Below are 20,935 nucleotides of genomic sequence, written 5' to 3' on the forward strand. Positions count from 1 at the left end.
ATTCCTCACAACAATGCCTCAGACTGTGTAGGTGGGAACAGCACTGTCCCAGTGCCAGTGATACAGACAACCATCTCAGTCTGCAAAACGCTTTCTTTAATTAGCAAACAAACTGGACAGGTTTCCTAACTAAACAGTAAAATAACTTATTTTGGATGATTTACATGACAAAGTTTTTTGAAAGGCACGAGTGTAAGATGTCAACATCCATGCAAGCTGAATATGGAAATAATTTCTTTATAAAAACAGCGAATAAAATACAAAAATTGTTTCACCTGAATGTAGATCTGTACCTGGTTGACTAGTCAAGCCAGGGAGAGAGTCCTGTAATTGGTAGGTTGATGATGATGAAGTGCCATCAGCCGTGTTGTTTGAGGTCATATATGCACCATATGTTGATGCTGAGTAATACTGTGCATACTGATTTTGGCCAAAAGCTGTGTATGACGAATAATCCTGAAACAGCAGATGCAGCAGAGAATCCATTACATACAGTAATGACTGATTTTTTCCCATTAAATATTTCTAACTGTACAGTCATATGACTTTTGCTATTGTTTTGAAGGCTTCGTTTAGCTTTTTCTAAAATTTTTAAATTTAAGACTATTTGGTGTCTTTTAATTTAAATATATATTTAAAAGACTACAGGGAAGCTGCTGAAATATTTAAGTGCTAAAATATGTAACTAGGCTTCCAGTAAGATTTTGATCATTTTCCACAGAAAATAGCATTAAACCACAGTGAGTTTCATTCAACATAACAGATCTAAATTAAAATAACATGCTATCTCTGGAGTTATAGAAGTCCTTTTGTAACTGGCAAAATAAAAATGGTAATATTCATACCTGTTGTGAACTACTGAAGTTTGTAGAATTTGAAACAGAGTTGTTTGAATAAATAGTGGATGATGGTGTGAAACTAGAACCTAAAATTAAGAAATATAATTAACTCTGAGAACTTGTTAGTCAATCAAAATAAAATACTAATTAGAATATTCCATGTGAAGATGTAGATGAATCAGAACAAAAAAACACTTTTATTTTCCATTAGAAGTGTAAAACATTGTAATGAAACTTTAGATCAAATTAAATACTACTTCCATGCATACATTCCTCTCCACACCAAGCAAGGAAGATATCAACAGTAAGTCATCTCACCAATTTAGAAAGCATTTTTCAGTTTATTGCATTCTCACCTCGCCTCAAACACTGTTTTTCTCTTTTACCTTCATTTCTAATACTTTAGTGTTACATTTGCGAAACAAAAACCTTTTCAAAAAACTATATCTAGGTGTTTTTAATCTATCTGTAATGAGGCATGTCCTTGCTTTCAACATAAATTAGACGATTCATATTGCAGTTTGTAATATGCAAAAGATTGACCATTGTATAAGAGGCTTAAAAATTTTCCAAATAAAATAGGTTATCAATGACCACTGGGTAATCAATTAATTATTAACTGAATAGTAAATGACAGAATAAATATAAATTAAGGAGAAATTCTAAAAAAGTATGTTAATCCAAGGAGAAACAAGTATCAAATGATGCCATACTCAGGAACATAAACAACAAGGAAAAGAAACTTGTATATATTAGTAAATATAACAAGTGTTTTCAGTCCTGCCACTAAAACAATCAAGGAAAAGAAACTTGTATATATTAGTAAATATAACAAGTGAAATCCACTTTTTGTAGTGGATTTCACTCCACTACAAAATCCAAAAGAAGGCTCAAGTAGGGACTACATTCCATGCCCGGATCTGAAGTAACAGATGATCAAAAGGAATAGCACCAGGAAGAAATAGCTTTAAATTTTAGAGGTGGCTACTCACCTGGCATCTGGTAGGAGTACGGTGTTTGGCCTGGCTGTGGGGTGGAAAACCCTGGGCTGTAACTGAGGCACCCGCTCTGCAGAGGAGATTGGGTCTGCGAGAGCCCACTTTCCGTCTTGATGCCTGGCAACATTACACCCAAATCTGTATAAGAAATTAATTTTCAACTGATTCTTTAAAATATTTTGTTACAGTTGGGAAAACAAAAAAAGAGAAAGCAAAAGTGACGTTCCAGTCGGCATTGCTTTTAGTCATAGGTAAAGAGAAGTAAGAAGTGGTCAAATACCGTAAGTGGGCAAGCTGTAGGGCTGTCCTGTCTGTGAGTAGGCTGTATAGACCGCTGGCTGCTGCATTCCCGAATACTGCGTTTGTCCAGCATAGGCAGACATTGTTTGAGCTGCTGGTGTAGAAAGAATGTGCGGATAGGGCCTAAATATCAGGAAAAATAGCATTACTGTGGCAACAAATACTTTGTATGTTGATTCAAGCAATAAAGTAAAGAAAAAGGTTTAAAGATGTCCAAAGGCAGTTCATTATTCTGCCAACTGCTCCTCTTCTGGGATTTATTCCATCCCCCACTGAAATAAGCTGAAAGACACTCTGTCCCACATTCCCCAAGGCACAGTGAATATTTTATGCTGTCCCATCACTACAATTTAATTCTTAAGCTAATGTGTCCACTTTTGGGTGGGCTGTGCCACTGCTTCATATCTTTATATGGATTTAACATCTTTCAGCCGAGACCAGAACATTTCAATTAGAAAAGCCCCCACACCTTTTTAATCCAATGGAGGGAAATTTGGACTAGAAGAATAGGGGAAACACAGAGGTGAATGTTGGAGCTAGTACATTATGTCATCTGTGTAGGTTCTGCTTCAACAGACATGTAGCCTCTAGCTTCAATGGGAGATGGATCCTACCCATGGAGAGTAGCATAAAAAATACAGACACCAATACTTTGGTAACCAGATGGGCTTTAAATGTTCGGAAAATATGGCCTAGAAAAATAGAATGGAAATAAAAAATGGTCTTTTATTTATGAACACTGGGGTTTTATAGAGAGATTGAATAAAATCAAGTTTAAATTTTTTTGCCCTCCAGAGTTGCAAAAATATACAGAGAAACATTTTTCTTGGATTGTTTTGTAAGTCAAATAAGACTTTATGGACCAAGAGTTGAATAAACACACTCTGCAGAATTACGCTAACTGAAACCTGGCCATTAAAAGCCATGACTAAATTTCAGATTCCAATTTTTAAATTTTTTTCTTTCTAATTAATTCAGTACAGTTGGCAGCATTTACTATCAGAAAAGGATTACTCATTGATTTAGATGCCAAAAAATTGTAACAGTAGATTGAAAATTCTATTAAACCTTGTAATGTATTTGGCCAAAAGTACCTAATATAATTTGCCAAAACCTGTTCAAATTGAAATGATGGCTCTTATTTCAGGCACCTACTTTCTGTATTAATAAATTTTGGTGACCATCATAAGATTGCAAATTTGTTAAAAAAAACTTGAAAGAGCTTAAGTGGCTCTTGAATCTTTAGATTCAATGTTTTCTCTGTACCAAAGTGACATGATAGCTGTATCAAATAAATGGAAACAAACAGATGGCATAATGGAATCAAGAACCCTCGTGCACAACACTGATCACAGGACAAGCAAACTAATATGCTGCCAACTGCAGCAGTTCCATACAACATCTTTGGTGTTTCTTCCAAAAGTTCCCACTCCTGGATTTGAGTGATTGTCCAAGAGTCAGTTTCCCCCCACCAAAAAAAAGAAAAACATGAAGAAATTTTCTATTTCTAACAACATCCGTTGGCTTAAAAATAATAAGATTAAAAGCTAATCCAATTTATTTGATTTTTAAATCTTATGATATCGGAGAGGAACAAGGAAAGGGTGGTTCATGATTGTGGAATGTTTGGAAGCGTTTGGCAATGCTGGCCTTGGAAGGGTCAGGGACAGGGTTACCCCCCAGTATGCAACTTGTGCATGCAATTGTGATTTCTATATATAAACTGACTTCTCCAAAATATATCTGCATATATTCCCCACACATGCTGTTAATATGCTGATGTCTGGGAATGCAATAGCCTGATTATTTTACTTCTGTTGTGTGCTGATATTCAAGGGTGCTTCTCGTGCAGCAATACTGCACGAAGCAGGATCTTACTCTGTAGACACACGAGGAAAAAAAAGTTGGAGAGGGAGCCAGTACTGGAGCCAGTACCGTGGCTTAAGAATTTTCCTTTTCCTCTGTTTCTCCTGCTGAACACTTGTTTGCAACAAACCATAAAACTGCCCACAGCCAAGGTCTATGAAAGACTAGAAGAGGTGCAGACACTAACTTGGAGGGATATATCTGTGGAGAGTACTGGTGCGCTGATCTGGGACTGTAGCCACTACTTGTTATTACTGCAAAACAGAAAACAAGAGTACAGCAGTTAGAAACACCATGAGACCCACACAGTCACACAGTGTGAACTAAAGCAGCAACATTAACAGAGAAGCCTATTGAAATGGACAGCTTTTCAAGGAAGCAGATGTCACCAGTACCAAAACATTAAAAAAAAAAGTTTAAAACTTCCAAATCTTTCTCTGGTGTGCAGAACTCTTTAGTTAGCATGGGTATGTCACACTTTCTCAACTTGACTAACACGTTTCTGAGTATATTGCAGAGGCATGTATTTTATACATCACCTGTGATCCCCACACTGTTGATCTTTCAAATTTGCAAGTTGTATTAAAAGGGGTAGTTAAAAAGAATCTTGTGATCTAACATATTTCATGGGATTGAAGTAACATACACATACCTTTATAGTCTCACATTAACAAGAAGTTCAATTTAGGAAAAGCATGCTTTATATGGTTGTGACTAATTTTAGTTAGCTTAGGTGATGGAAGATACTGCATTGAGCAGTAGAAACCAACTACCATTCCTTATAAACAGGCCAATTAGAAGATAACCCTTAACAACAGCATTTTTATTTTAAAGTATGCATAAACAGTCCTGTTCGGTAGCCATCCAAATTGTGTGTATCTATACTATTCACAGCTGCATTCTCCAAGAAAGCTAACAGAACAATAGCCATAACCCATTAAAATTTCATCCAGAAGCAGTGCTCACACTGGATTAATTCCAAGTGTTTGGAAGTTTCCCTTTCCTTTAACCATCTGTCTTGACTAAGACAGATGTATTCCAAATATATGTACTCTAAAGTGTTGAACCAATCCCTTCAGAGCAAATCCATACTGGGCAAACATACAGAGTGTCTTTATTAGGCCATCTGCTGTTCATTCACTTTTCAAAAGATTAAAGTAGTACACAATGAAGCACTGGAATTTCTTTAGTCTAATCAATCATAGTTGTACTTCAAAGTGTACCCTCTTCCTGAGTTATTCCTAATGGTAGTAGAAATGAACATTCAGAATTTTATAAGTGACAAATAGGTTTAGGTTCCTAACTATTTTATGAAACATGATACATTTCTACATCCAGCCCTAATTAATGTCTCTCAGATCTACTGCTTTGAACACACAGAGAACTTCATATTTTTAAAGATAGTTTAAATGCATTTAGAATGTGTAGAACTTAAAAGGAAAATACAGTAGAAGAAAAACAATTAACTTCTTTCTAAAATGTGCAGTTAAGTATGCCTTGAAAGTAAAGAATTGGATAATAACTTTTAAAACATGTGCCATTAGATTTCATAAAAGAGTTGCCGTTTGAAAAGATATTGAGGGTTTGCTTGTAATGGAAATCTGCTAAATTTCATTTTGTGTGGATATTGTTTTTGAGGGTTTTTTTGAGAATGCCTTTCTGTGGTTTAGAGCAATCTGCTACAGGTGCAGGCAGCTATTCCAGAGTCAGACAAACCTATAGCTGTTTCTATCAATGTAACTGTTTCACAGAACTCCAAAGAATGCTCTTGGTTATTTAAGGGTTGATGAGTAATTAATCTTCCCTGTTGCAGCTCTGTGACCTTTCTAAAGACAAGCAATAGCAGCAGAGTGACCTTGGTGGTTCTCAGGGCAAGGAACTTTTGTGATCCATTATTGGCTTATCGGATCATTTTAGCCGTATTGCTTTTTTTGTCTGATCATTTGCTGGATGAGAGCTCAATCAATTAATCACTTTGGTTAAAGAACATTTAGCATGACAATCCACCTTATGTAAACTAGAAAAAAATTAATTACTATTCATTTAAATCAATTGAGCTATCAAAACCTAATACTTTTCAGTAAAAACTATCCTGCCTGTCTTTTTATTCTTTCTGCATATACCTTCTTTCTAAAATTCAGACAATAAAATAAAATAAAATAAAATAAAATAAAATAAAATAAAATAAAATAAAATAAAATAAAATACTTTTGGAATGTGTCTGGTTTTAAATTTCCTTGTTTTTATTCCCAGTTTTCCCTGATGATCCAGTTGTAAGGAAGAGAAAGAGTCAAGACTAAAAAAATCCATTCTTTTCACTGTTTTTCTGTAGCTTGTCCCTGCAATTTGTCCTGTGAGATGTTTGAGAAACATTTCAGGGTGTAAGGCCTATCATAAGAGAACATTGTGACTGAGTAGAGCCTGTGGACCACACCTGTATCTCACAGATGAAACTACTAATTCTAAGGGTTATGAAACTTTAGATACCTCATAACATCTCCTCTCTGAGGACTGCTGGCAGTGGAAGAGGTGGTGGAGGCAGGTTCCTGTGGGTTTTGTGGTGCTTTGTAAAGGGGCTAAATGCTCTTTTGTGTTGCTTATGTCAAAAAAACCATACCAAAACAAAATTGTTTCTTCTCTGAAAAACTCAAATATTCCTAAGACTTCACTACGTGAAATTACCAAAGGAATGCCCTTCAGGGCAGGTATAAGACCCTTGATCTCTCCAGTTCCCATTAACGTTGTTTCACAAAGGGGCAAGCTGACAGCCAGCTCCTACCAGTTACTCTCTTAGTTCTAATGGCCAACGTGGTTGTGGAGGATTTAAATGATCATTAGCTGTTTTAATAGCATGTGTTGGGTTCAGTATATTAATATGGGCTGGAGTTTTGTGTATTTTCATTACACATCTGGAAAATTATGTGCAAAAAGGTTAGGTTTAAAGGACCTGATTTAAGTAACATCACAATCTCTATGCACAAGGGGACCAAATGTAGTCTAAACAGCAGTGACATTCCCTAACTTCACTTCCATGGCCTTCTGAAATTGCTTTCTACATCTGTAAACTGTACTCTATACCCTGTGTGTAATAAATACTAAATTAAAATGATGAGAACACTAAAATGATAAAACAGTTCTCAAATTAATCCACTATTGTAAGCGATATACACAGCATTACAGTACAGCAGCTGCAACAAATTCACAGTGCATGAAACTCTCAGTTAAGGGCTGTGCGCCTCTCCCAGTCCTGTGAATGCCCACCCCAGCAGGAGCATGCTGCAGAATCAGAGAGCTGCAAACTAATTACCAACTGCTCCTCTGTGAAGAAGAAGGAGGAGGAAGGCGGGTGCACAATGGGACTCCTCACCTGGCTAACCCATGCCCAGAGGCACTGGTTCTCCCAGGGGCAGCTCCCCAGCACAGGGGAACCACAGTCCTGAGCACAAGCTGCAACACATGGGCTGCAGCCCTGAATAGGGCCTTGCCAATCCCAGGACAAATGCCACTCTAAATTCAAGAGATCTGTGTGCCTTACCTTTTCAGTGAACAGTTCACAGAATCAGTTTTCTGTGAGGTCTAATCTGTCTTTCCTGTTCTATACCTGACACAATTTGTTTGACCATCACTTACAGCTGGTCATTAGGGACAGAGATGACTACTTTACACCCCATGTGGCTTGTTGAGCCTTCTGCTCAGTTCCAGGACAGGTCATGTGTTTTGACTGCCTTTGGAGCAGGGAAATCAATTTTAATTTGTAGAGTGTTTGAAGGAAAGGATTTCTGCATGGCAGACTCTCAAATGCATCTCAGCACCAGGAGTTCTCTTTTCACCCATGTCTCATTTCAAAAAATACAGAGAAGTGCTGGCATCATGACTTTGTCATAGTTGGGAATAACACATATATGTCCCTCATTTTCAGGAAAAAACAAACTGTTCAGTGTTGGGCTTTGCTATGCATTTTTCAGTCACAGGTGGCTCATTTGAAACAACATCTGTCTACTAGTCAGCATTTACCGTTTGGCAATCCACTAAACTTTCCAACTAACCAGTTAGGCTAAAAACTCAGAGAAATCCTGGTTTTGCTGAGTTTTTACTGCTCTTTAAATTAAAATTAGAGGAAAATTAGAGGAAAAAAATTGCCTGATTTTGGAGTACAAGTAAAAGGCAAGCACGAAAGTAACATATTCAATCCTTGTGAAAGGCTGAGTGCATTATGAGGGCAGCTCTGCGTCTCGCTCTGATGATGAAGACTGCATGTCACCCAGACAGGCAGACTATTGATTTCCCACTGAGAATGACCGTACTCATTTACTGCTTGAGTTTGTGCACTAAATTGAGAATCAGGTTCATATTTCTTTTGAGTGCGCAGGTGGCTAACAGGCAAAAAAGGATTATGCAAGGCTCAAATTCCTGCCTTTTTTAATCTTTTTTTTTTTTGAGGCACCAACTTCCCAAACATCCAAAGTGTAGAGATCTCAAGACTTCTTTTATCTCAGTGGAAGCTGATGGTTGAGTGGCACCTGGGGAAATCAAGCTGTTACTTAGCTATCTAAACCTGAGCTGAAGGCTGCAAGTCTTGGCACTCCAATGTTGCCTTAGCCATAGAATAGAACTCAGCTGCCTTAAATACATGGCAGAAGCTGATAAAGCTTCATCAACAATGAAAAAATCATACCTAGAGTTGGATATTTTATGGTTTGTAATCATTACCAACAAAATTTTAGCACTGAGTGAAAACAGAGTGAAAAAGAAAAGCTAAATTTAAGCCCAGACTATTTAATTTTTATGGAAGTTTTTAGCCTTTAGGCTGAGGTTCCTCTCAGTATAATTATAATGAGGACAATGAAAATTAAAATGAGGACATTTTTCTAATCAGAAATAGTAGATGCTTTAAATCTCACAAAGTACTTTTTCTTCATACACTAAATTAGTAATAACTACTTTTCTGAATAATTAACTTTTGGGATTAACTGATTGATTACACAGAAACATTATGATTTCCAAAATATTTTAAATAGGGCTTGACTACTTAAGTCTACCAAAGTAACAGTAGCATCAGTGTGGAGTGGTGATTTGTGGCTTTGGTGTTTCATTTCCGTCAGGCCATTACTGAACTCGTGTTTCCATATGCAAAACTTATTCTCCCTCCTCTCCTTTTTAATATTGTTATTAGCAGGATGCAACTTAATGATTAGAAGGCTAATTCTCTGTACTTTTCCACAGCTCATCACATTTTAACAATTTATAGGAATCTACTTAAACCACTGTTTGTTTGAATTTTTTGAGAAGCAATTGAAGCCTATGATTATTTAATGTAAAACCATGTTCTTGGAAAGAAAGTAGCTCATCCCAGTGGAAAGAGATTAACACAGCAATCAGGTCACTGTTTAAACTAAATAGGAGTAAAAAGATTAGCACTGAGGTATAAACCTTAAGATTTGAAACTGCTCAAATTAGCATGGCTGTTACAATCCCATTTTTTTTCTAATATCATACAAGACTAACTCTGAGAAAAAAGATCTACATTACCATAATAACAGTATTATTTTGAGACTTTTGCAAACAGCAGTGGTCTTAGGCATAATTATTAGGCATTCTTTAAGATCACACTTCACATAAATTGCTGAATAAGATCACACCTCACATAAACTGCTGAGTTGCATTTACAAAAATGAAAAAGCTATTATTATTTCTACTATTACTACTACTACTACTATTATTATTATTAGGTATAAAATACTATAACATTTTATAGTAGCTTTGTAAAGATTGCTTCTATGCAAATGTTCATTAGTGATTGTTATTAAATGCTGCATTAATGTCCATCTAACAAAACATCATTTTATTATGGCTTTACCTGACCCAGTAAAAGTGTCAAGCGATGCATCTCCAGTTGTTGTTGCTGTTTCACTGTTGTTCATGGGTTCTGTTTTGACTGCAAGAAGAGACACTACATAGAAGAATAAGTAGACATGAGATTTTACTTCTGGATTTGCACTGGAGTCCTCATGCCAGTCTCACTATTGGTAGTCCAGCTCAAACAAGCACACGTGCAACAGTTTCAACCTTTGTTCTAGCACCATACCGAGACAATCGACAGGAATCTGACAGGAATGCCCATTTATCTACACAGCTCTGTATCTGTGCATTCATCCAGCTATTGGTTTTAGCAACTGGAATATCTTCTGGGAAGATTTCAACATAAATTTAATTGATTCCAACAATATCCTAAGACTAGCATAGAGGAAGGAAACATTAGCTGTCAAGGGATGTGGCACATAACAAAAATAGTTTTGCCTGACAAGTAAAACAATTATAATATAGTTTCATGATAATACAGAAGGAAATTACTTTCACAGTGCCAGCATGTTGCCTTTCCCCTTCCCCTTTTACAGTCTGTGGGGGCCTTTTTGAGCTAGGCCACCAACAAGCAATTTTTCATAATTGAAGAGAGAAGTTTGAAAGAAAAAAAAAAGAAAAAAAGCCAAAAAACTAGAGTAGGACACAAATGGCAGCCATGACAAGTTAGCTTCTTAATCAGAGGTTACCAAACAGTTTAGTCTACTCTAAACTCAAATTTATTTCTTAGGGATCATCATGTAGTCTTACCATTCAAGCTGTACCTCAAAGCACAAAAAGCACCACAGAGGCAATACAAATTTTTGTAATTAAGTATGTTACATGGACAGAAGATTTGGCATGGACTTTTGTAATGGAATTTGGGAACCATCCATCCAGTTGATGTGGTAAGAAACAGCAGCAGAGAATGTGCTGCAGCTCCTATTAGCCTGTCTGACTGGCAAATGTAGAAGCTTTAACATAGTAACATAATTTCTTCATGAAGGTAGGTTAGGGTTGGGCATGGACACTCATCACACGCTTATGGATTGCACAGGCTGGTGCCCAGGGCCACAGAGTGAAGAGGCAATGAAGACCTGCACAAGCAACCACCTCAGTTGGATGCAGGTATCCAAATTCCGTGGGCACAGCCTGGGATTTGTGAAGAAGCCTTTGCAGTGACAGCCAGCCTGGCAGAGCCCCCCAGCAGGTCTGACATAAGCCAAGGAGAGGCGTCCTCTGCCAGCTGGTTACCTGACGCCTCTGAGAGGCCTCAGCTAAGCTGACCAAAGCTCTCATCTGTCAACATCACTGCATCCACGTTTGACTGCACTGGCAACAGTAAGGGAAAGGGGGGAATTTCATGTTCCGATCTGGCAATGTATTTAAAAACTGTGGCACAGATTCAAGTCACCTAAATCAAGCGTATAAAAGGTGCCTACTAATCTCCCTTCACGTTTAGCTGAGACAGAGAGGAACTTCCAGAGGTTGATTCAGTACAAGTACGACCTGAGCTGCCCTCAAGCTCACTGTCCCTCATACAGTCTGAAGAGGAAAAGGCAGTGCATGAGATAAATAAAGGATTTAGTTTCCTCGAAGGAAAAAGGTGCAGAACAACACTTACAGACCAATCCTGCTATTCTTCTCTGTGTCAGCCACCAGTAAAGCTGCCTGTGACAAGCCCTGTGTGAGCTACCTCTCCTACAAAATCACATCCCATTTCCAGTCACACTGCCTAATGGATCTTACTTCAGGAAGTCACATGGGATGCTGCTGATGTCTACAACTGTACAAGTGACCTGTGCTGAAGTCAGAGGGACACCTCTTTGGATCAAGCAGGAGAAATTGGGATGCATTTGTCTCTGTGACTGGTAGAGTGCCCTGCAGCATTACTGGTGCACCAGTGCCAAACAAACAAAGTAATACCTTCTGGTTTCAGTTGTACAATTGTATCTTTCCATCTACTGTCTGAGATTAAAAACTCTTTGAATGTGTCTTTTGAATAGAAACTCATTTTCATTATTGTTTCTCTTTCATAAAACTACCATGTCCAAATAGTCTCACTGAAAGCAGCAGGATATTAATTCAATATGGAGTCATCAGGGAAGAATTTTAGCCACATCTTTTCAAGCTGTCATGAACTCCTCACTTTGCTAGCTATTATATTTTCAATTAAAAAAAACCCAAAACTGTGACAAAACCAACCCAAAATGAAAAAAAAAAATTCTTAAGAGCAATAGAGTAATCAGGCATTCTCGTTTCTATAATTATTTGAGAAGAATGTGATTTTATTTTCATCATATCAATAAAACACATATCAAGAAAAAGTTCAAGGGTAATTTGTCACAAAAGGATGGCCCTCACTAAACCTCTCAGTCATGTGGAACATGTATAGTTGCCTGAAGTATCAAAAGTATCTAAATTAATTTATTTGCTGATTACTGCATATGGATGCCTCTATGTACTTCTGCAAAGTCTGGGCACCTACCCACACGAATAAAGTACTTTTTAGTACCTTTATCTCTTTTTGCTCAAGAAAGTATTTCACTATTGTCCACTGTGAGGTACAAATGTTCAGTATTGCATCCAAGGAGACAGTATATGTTTAACTGAACAGAAACTTCAGTCATGAATTGAAATGTTTACTTTAGAATTGTGTCTTGTTCTGGTTAATGCCAGCTGCACTGCACTGCCATCAGCATGAATAGACACAATCTTTTTTCTTTCCCTGTCAAGAAAATAATCTAAAACAAAAGAAACACTCTCCTGCACTTAACTTGAGCAAAAACATTATATTGGCACTATTTGTTGGAAAATACTTATAGAAATTGTTTTTATATGTGCTTGACTTTAAACAGTTCTACTTTTTTACATTCAGATTTCATGACAGTAAAGAATTCATCAAGGTCCTTCCTCAGTGTAGCTGGAGATTTTTACTATTACCTATTTTTCCTTATGTTGTATGTCATTACATAAAGAAGGAAAAAGGCACAAAACTAACTAAAAAAAAAAGAAAATATTCCAGCATCAATTCAAGACAACGAATTTTTTTTGTTTAATATATTGAAAGAGTGAAAATAAAATGAAAAGCAACTTCTAACTGGAAAAACATTTGAGTGCTGCTAGCAGTTCTGTTTTCAGATGGGATAAGCAAGCAGCTGTGTGCTGCTTAGTTGCCAGCTGGGCTTAGACCATGACAACACAGTGACAGTAGAGCTACATCATCATGTGCTGGGGCACGAGGTGTGCAAGGAGACGCAAGAAGCTGGGCTTGTTCTGTCCTAGGAAGAGGAGGCTGAGGGGAGAGCTAATTGCTGCCTGCAGCTATCTAATGGGAAGGTGCAAAGATGACAAAGAACAAAGGCACACTCACCTCAAAAGGTGCCCTGGGAAACAACTGGTGGGAACAGATACAAGCTGCACTAAGGGAAAAGTCCAATTAGATGTAGGAGGAAAATTCAATGCTGCCTTGAATGACATGATCTAACAGCAAAGTTGGCTCTGCTCTGAGCAGTTCTTGGCCCAAATGACCTCCAGGGATCTCATTCAAACTTCACTGTTTTCAGGCTAACTCAGAATACAACTCCCAACAAGCAACAGCTTCTGCAATAGACCTTGATGAAAGGACTTAGCAGATCAAAATGACTGCTATTCTGCTGACCACTTTTTTATTTTCTCTAAAGCATTCCTCTATGTTAAGGACTGAGTTTTAGGGGGAAGAGGTGCTAATACTATGCATGAAAGAGGACAAGTAAGCGCAACAGAAGTTACAGCAAAACAAATCTGGTTTTAAAGGATCATGTGAAACAATAAACCACACAGCTTGTCATAGGAATGATTTCTTCTTTCTTTTAGCAAGCCTTAAGAGTTTTCCTGGGAATATACTCAACCAGAAGCACAATTCTAAATATTCTACTGCCTATGGAAAATTAGATTTAGTACAACTAACACATTGTATTTCCTCCAACTAATAACTAGTACTTAAATTGTTACCTTCCACATTTACCTGAACATGCTGAACAGTTAAAAGAGGCAACAGCCCAAGTTATCTCAGTCTTCCTTAAACCTAAAATCTTGTTATTCAGCAGGAGCATCCACATGGAACTTATTTTAGTACAAATGATCTCTTGTGCTCAATTCAAATTTTTTTTTTTTTTAAATTTTCTTTGCATATATGTTTTACAAATGGCAAGCTGATTCTGAAGGATTTTTTAAAAGAACAAGTTTTTGAAGTCTTCCTAACTTTAGTCCAAACCTGCACAACTTAAGCACCTTTGTAATGACTTGTAGAGAAACATAGTGGTGCATGTTTATATCTATGATTAATTCCATATGTACTGTAACGATGTTACATATAGAGTTATTATTAATCCTTACAGCTTCTGGCAATTAATAATACATGTCAAGAAACTCATAAATGAAAACAACAGCTTGGAAAATTTGGCCAAAATTTTGTAAAGTGGCAAGTTACATGTGGCAGCACATTAGACATAAGCTTTGATTAATAATGAAAGTCTTAGTAGGAGTAAGAATACTGTCAGCCTTGACTCGTGCTCAGGTAATCATGCAATGCTTTACTTAAAAAGAAAAGAAAAGCAAATGGGCATTCTGTGAAAATTCCATCGGTCTGATTTCCACCAATGCTGACTACTGGCAATTGCCAGCAATGCTGAACACCACGAGACAATCCCAGTCACTCAGAGCATGTAGACAGCTAAGCTAATTATAAGTGGGTTAAATTCTCCTTGCTCATCAAATGACTTTCAAAGCATTGTAAGGTAACTTCTTGTTGCAACTTCCTTAACAGTTTTCTGTCTGTGGGAAAAGCCTTTGAGAAAGGGTAGGGAAAAATGCTCAGGGTGAGGGGGAACCCCAGGAGAACGTTCAAACTGCATAAGACCAGAGCAGATGGAGAGAGATGTCACACAGCACTCGTGGGGACACACCACACACGCATGCACTGTACCAGGGCCTCTCATACTTGTTGCAGAGGAGGGAGTACTGCAACTCAGCAACCAGTCTGCAGTATTTAACACAGTCATGTTGTCTCCTGAGAACAGGAATGGTACAACAGTTCATTCTCCCCATGTCTGTTCAGTGTAAATGAATAGTCTTTAAGGCAAAGCAGTATTTTGGCACTTAAATCAAGCCTTTTAACTGAACTGTATTGGTTTTGTCAGTATTATTTTAACTGGTTTATTTATTCACGTTGTATAATGTAGAGGCATCCAGTTACTAGTGTTCTTTAATAGCATGCTGAAAGTTTTCTCTTCTTTTTATGCTGGAATAAGGATTCTGTTCAAAAATAGGATTCAGCCCTTCTTTGCAGAGCCCAGTTACTATCCCAGGCACATCCACTTCTTATTGACATTGACATACTTTTATTTAAACAGAGTAAGTGAATAAAATGCTGTACCTTGTGGCCAGAAAGAACAAGCAAAAATTTTTTTTCTTAGTACCAACTGTAAAAATAGACAGTAATGAATAAACTCTAAAAAAGGAACTCTAGCTTGACTCATATCCATGGTGTCACTTGTACTGTGTGCACCTCAGGATGTGGCACACTGCAGCCCACTGCTATGGCAGAGTTGGTTATCTGAAAGCATTGGAATATCTGTACTGTAGTTGCATGGCAGTGTTACAGTATCACCTACAGTGGTAATGACCAGTTACTGCTGAGGAAAATCTAACAATCTCTTTATTACAAACTTTAGTTACCTCCCAAGAAATTAAATTCATCAGCGAAAAAAAAAACCCTCTCATATTTCCTAAGTCTAATTTTGATGCACTTTTCTTTATAATGATTTTAATTTAACATATATGCATGTAACTCAGGGTATAGAGTAAATTATTATTCATCAAGGAAGTATGACACAGAAAATAAAATTAATATTGTAAGTTACCAACAGGTATAAGCAAACATTTAACACTGTGTTCAAATCAACCATTCAAAATTTTTTCTTACTTCATCTTTGCTCCTTGTTTCAGTTCTGCCTCTTACTTCAGTTGGTGCAAATCAAAGTGATGTTGGAATTAGAAATTTACACTTGTATGACTGCCAGTTTTTCATAATTCTTGCTGGATTTATAAATGGGTATATAGTCATTCTTGAAATTATGGTAAAAAATGTGTATGACTAAAACCTATCCAAAACTTTCTGTGTGCCAGCTGTGTCTTATACTTACCTCCTGTTCCATTTGTTGTGACTGATGTGCTATTGAGATTAGATTTATCCAGTTTGGAACTACCTGGTGCATCACTACTTCCAACAAGATTATGAGGACTGGCTAGATCCTGCATTTCCATAGACCTGTTAAAAAACAAGGTGACAGTATTAATGCATTGTGATAGTATTCAAAAGAATCTGCTTTTTCTACAATAACTTTTTAATTTTTTTTTTAATATGGAAAGTTTGCAATGCATCCAGATTAACAAATCAGTGCAGGTTCCTTTGACATCTTCGCTTTTTACCAAACCTAGGAAAGTTAACAGCAACAATGCCACTATTTTCCACTTTTCCTTTAGATATTATGAAGTGACATGGGCTAATGCAACTTCCCCTGAAACACACCACAGAGTTTGTGCATAAGAAAGCCAAAACAGGAACTTCTGCCTCTCACAATAAGTATTGCAACCACCAGCAGTTACTGCATCCACACTGAATAACAGGAACAGCCCATACAAGTGAATGAACAGAACTTTCGTGCACATCTGGAAAATTCTTCACTCCTACAGATGTATATATTCTTCTTGGATCTCTTGATACTTGTTTTCTTCTGTGTAATTTGTGGGAAGCTTGCAAAATTTCAAGTGGATTTCGGCTGCAATGAGTTCCAGCCTCGCAGTTACACTGGGGGCCTGCAGATGGCTTTCGTGCAGTGACAACAGATCTGCCTTTCCAGACAAAGACAGAGCAGACAAGGAACATTTCTTGTTAGACCGGTAATTGCAACCCAATTTGCAGTCTGTGCTCGCCTACTCCTTCTTCATTTATATATTAATTACACTGATTTTTTCCCCCCAGAGAAACAATTTTGCTATATAGAAGCAAAGTTGCCAGCCCACGTGTAACAAGAGAACGATCTACCATATGTATACACCAAAGGCCAACAGAAAGATTGACTTACAGAGGATGTGAAAGCCCTATTACATTGTAGAAGGCTGAGATGGAGAGGAAAGAGATGAACAGTTGGGATGGTTCAGTAAAACAGCTCCCAGGTGTTCATATTCTGACCGGGACAATCAAATCATTAAGGGCAACACCCAGCGCTGTAAGAACTTATTTCAAGTTTCACTTTGAAACTGCCTATCTTCTGTCCTCCACAGATCCTTCTCTGTGGAAAAACAAACAAACAAAACTCCACTACCTTTCCATCAAATATGGTCTTCTGGCTGAATCGGGATTTTTTTCCCCTCCACAAAATGAAATTATCAGAATTTTGTATACCTAATGCTGCTGATCTCCTGGATGATTTACTCCCTCACATTATATTCATTTAACCCAAGACAAAGATTCAGAGCTTTCATGTGTTGAATATATTCGAGAAGATGTAGGAAATACTATATCTCAGCCAGGAAAATAAATGGAAGCTTCATCCAAAGCCACATGAAGCAAAGAATCCCACTTACTCAAGCAAATGCTTCAGTCAACAATAAGATGCACTGGCTAAGCCATTGGTAGGAAAGCCTGCCCAGCAGCACTCCAGAAAAGCAGGAAAAAACTGGTATTGCTGCAGGCCATGCATCAGTAGGTAAGAATTTTACAGCCATATTCAAGGAAATGCAAAGGTATAAACTGAGATTTTAACTGCATTGAACCTGATTTCTTCATCAAATTGTATATACATTTCTACACATCTGTCAGCAGTGCATTATATTTATTGTCTACTGGAAATGTGATCAGTGTTAGATGAAATAAAATGAACTCAGGTTGTTTACAAGTCTGCCAGGTTTTGTTCAGCAGTTTCTGTACAACTATAGCAGCTAAAGGTTAAAAAAAGTCTATGGGTTTCCATCTTGTATGTATTTAAGGGAGCAGAAGAATGCTACACAAAATAAACAACGTGTGTTTCATTGCATATACAGCGTAATGCTCCCCACGTGTTCACTCGGCAGTTTTAAATATCATGATTTCCTGTTGAAGTATGATCAGCACACAGATACCTAATGGGCAGATCCAGCTTAGAAAGTTCACACTTGCTTTTTCCCCTTGGTTTGCATGAAAGTTAGAACAATTTCTTTTCAGACAGGCATATGTCATTGCCACAGATGCAAGCACTTCAGCAGCATTTTAGAAGCAAAATCACTGGTTCACCTATCTGTTTTTTTAAGAAGTATCCATTTTAAGCACTTTTCACAGTCAAATGAATCAGGTTTTCCTAATCAAATCAGACCTTTTTTAAACCAGAAAATTAGGTCCACTAACTCTCATTTTCTTGGCAAAGAATATAAACAATCAAATTTTGTAAAATGAATACTTTTTCTTCCAAACAAGCACAACAGCTTCTGTGCAGAGAAGTATTTTTATCACCCTAATTTATTTTCTGTAACAAAAATGACATCCCATCTGCAGACATGGCAAGTTAATTAACTAAAAGTATTTTTAATGTAGTGCCTTCACAAATAGACATTTTTTCTGCAGGAGTAAAAGACATCTTGTACTTATTGGTAGTCCATTAAGAATAAAAAGGATATCCAAACCAATAAAATTTTCACAAAACCATGTGTATACATTGTATTATCCTGGGTGCTTCATCCTGTGTGAACAAGCACAGGGATTACTTTAATATATCCCTATGTGATTTATTTACAGAAGTGCACATGTTGACTTCTGTGTAACACATATAATTCAATTCACTTTTCTGGATATATTTAGTTTACCTTTAGCCTGAAAATTTCTCAGGAAGATGTAACACTTACTAAAATCTTATCTTCCAGTGAATGGAGGATTCAGGAAAAATGCTTAGTAAAATGGACAAAATAATCCAACATCTTGAATTCATTTTGTCAAACTAAATGTTTATCAGAGTCCTGCTTTCACTGACTTAATCAGAAGCAGGTTGAGGTTCAGTATGTGCTTTCCTGCGCAAAAAAAAAAAAAAAAAAAAAAAAAGTTTAAAAGAAATCTCTGAAGGAGTAATTAATACTTCTAAGTTTATGCAGCTATTTAGTAAAGACTGCTTTCTAGTAAATGCAGTGTGTTCTAATTTAGGTGGAATAAATTTTATTGTTAAAGGTGCTTAAAAAAATACTCTGTACGATTTTACTTTACATATTCTGTTTCTCTGCCGGGCACATAACTGAACTTTAATTTTTCTGCTCCTACAATGTCTTCAACTGCTTTTTAGAATAATTAGGCAAAAATCTACATCGTATAAAAAGATACATTTTGTCAGGAAATGGAGTGGATAAGAATAAATTTTAATTATCTCTTGACTGTTTGAATTAGGTTTGCTTTATTCCCAGCTTCTGAGCAAAACCCTGGAACCTGGCAAGACAGATTTTTCTTTTATTCTGCTTTGGCTGTGCTTAAAATTCTTTGAAAGTTGGTATTTGCACATGCTTATTGGATCATTGCAGAGGCTTACTGGAAAAGTCTCTAAAACATCCCATGTCACAGAACAGTCTCCCAGATCTCAGTGGGCTTTTACTCCAACCTGTGGACAACCCTACCCAACACAAGAAGGTTTGAATCAAAAATATATCCATGTGGGGATTCTGGACCTTCCCCATTACAGCATATTCTGCTCCCCAGCTTGAAGTTACATCTTTTCAAGGGTTAGCCTATGTTCAGAAGTGAATTAAGGAACAGTATCCAAAGAGATAAATTCCACCCTGTTCTGTCCCATCTTTAGAAGTGTGGATGAGCAGTGCCCCAGCCCACACCACCAGAGTGCACAGCCCAGCACCATAACCCAGCCTTGCACAGAAGGTGTAAGCAGGACTGATTATGACTGCCCCATGCGACAACTGCATCTCTCTATTTCTGTATAGCTTACACTTGTGTTGTTTTAAAGGCAAAAAGCCCAAGTCTTCCTCCTACAGTTGTTTTTAAAATTCCTCTTTTTTTTCCTTCCCTTCATTATGATCACATATTCATTTATGCACTGCTTTTCTTCAGCAGATGTAAAATTAATTTTCAGAAAATCTGGATTGATATAACTGTGTTATCCATCTACATTTCCAGTTTAACTATTTATAAGGTGGACTAAGAGCTGGGTCTTTCCACAGCTTGTAACTCCATTGATTATTTATTAATTCTACAAGTAGAACATATTTATATAATTTTCTTGAAAGAGATCATGTTTTAAAATGTAAACTTTTGTTTCATAATCCAGTTCAAACTTTTTTACCAACAAGACCAAAAGTATTAAATAGTTAATCAAAGAGTTATAAAAGAATAAATATTCTAACATGAAAACGAAGTACTTTAAATCCCAGCCTAACCAGAACATTTTACAAATACTATTTCCTTTGTACAGAATTTGAAGCAAATCCAAATGACAGGAGAACTGAAAGAAGGACTAGATGGTGGCTATTTAAAATTGCATTATTTAATTTAGTTTGTAAATAATTTTTTTTGAAGTATTTAAAATTCTTTGATAGGAAATTCAGCACATACATTTCTTTAGCAGAATCTCATGAAACTTCACTGAGGCAAAAATGCATCTTCTTCTTCCTACTATTACTACTATTACTATTATTGTTAGGTTAGTTTCACCCCTGCTTTCCTAGTATCCCTCCTCTTGTAACACCAATTCTTAAACACTCCATACTTTCTCGCAGAAATGTGGAGTCTTGTCCATTTAAGTTATCAGCCAGCCTGGAGGTTCTGAAATTAAGCAAACTTTCCCTTTATTTCAAATTAAATTTTAGTGCAATAGGACAATAGGAAAGTTGGATAACAGAACTGTTCAAACTTGGCTACATCTGTTTCCTAATGGTATCACATCTCAGATCAACTACACTGTTTTGAAGACAAGTGGATTAATGTTTCTTTTTTTTTTTTTTTTTTTTTCCATTTCCCAAACAGATTTTTTTAGGCAGATCTTTCAGCCATGTTCTAAACAGGACAAGTAAGCTCACCTCTCTTTC

General features: G+C 36.9%; 1 protein-coding gene across 14 annotated transcripts in view; it reads right to left on the minus strand.

The window, feature by feature from the left end:
* EYA4 (EYA transcriptional coactivator and phosphatase 4) overlaps window positions 1-20,935 on the minus strand; it is a 141,239-nt gene that overhangs the window by 29,226 nt on the left and 91,078 nt on the right. For 12 of the 14 annotated variants that reach the window (XM_039707584.1, XM_039707588.1, XM_039707585.1 and 9 more), the window contains 8 exons: window positions 16,027-16,151; window positions 14,823-14,891; window positions 9,861-9,953; window positions 4,191-4,257; window positions 2,118-2,260; window positions 1,832-1,975; window positions 846-925; window positions 276-456 (listed from right to left, as the gene is read on the minus strand). In XM_039707584.1, coding sequence (XP_039563518.1) covers window positions 276-456; window positions 846-925; window positions 1,832-1,975; window positions 2,118-2,260; window positions 4,191-4,257; window positions 9,861-9,953; window positions 14,823-14,891; window positions 16,027-16,151 — 902 coding nt within the window. The remainder of the gene's footprint in view (window positions 1-275; window positions 457-845; window positions 926-1,831; window positions 1,976-2,117; window positions 2,261-4,190; window positions 4,258-9,860; window positions 9,954-14,822; window positions 14,892-16,026; window positions 16,152-20,935) is intronic. The other 2 variants (XM_039707597.1, XM_039707592.1) reach the window with 2 other exon arrangements.

Source organism: Passer montanus, unplaced genomic scaffold (assembly GCF_014805655.1).
Source record: "Passer montanus isolate IOZ18808 unplaced genomic scaffold, ASM1480565v1 scaffold2, whole genome shotgun sequence".
In the NCBI taxonomy this organism is placed as follows: Eukaryota; Metazoa; Chordata; class Aves; order Passeriformes; family Passeridae; genus Passer; species Passer montanus.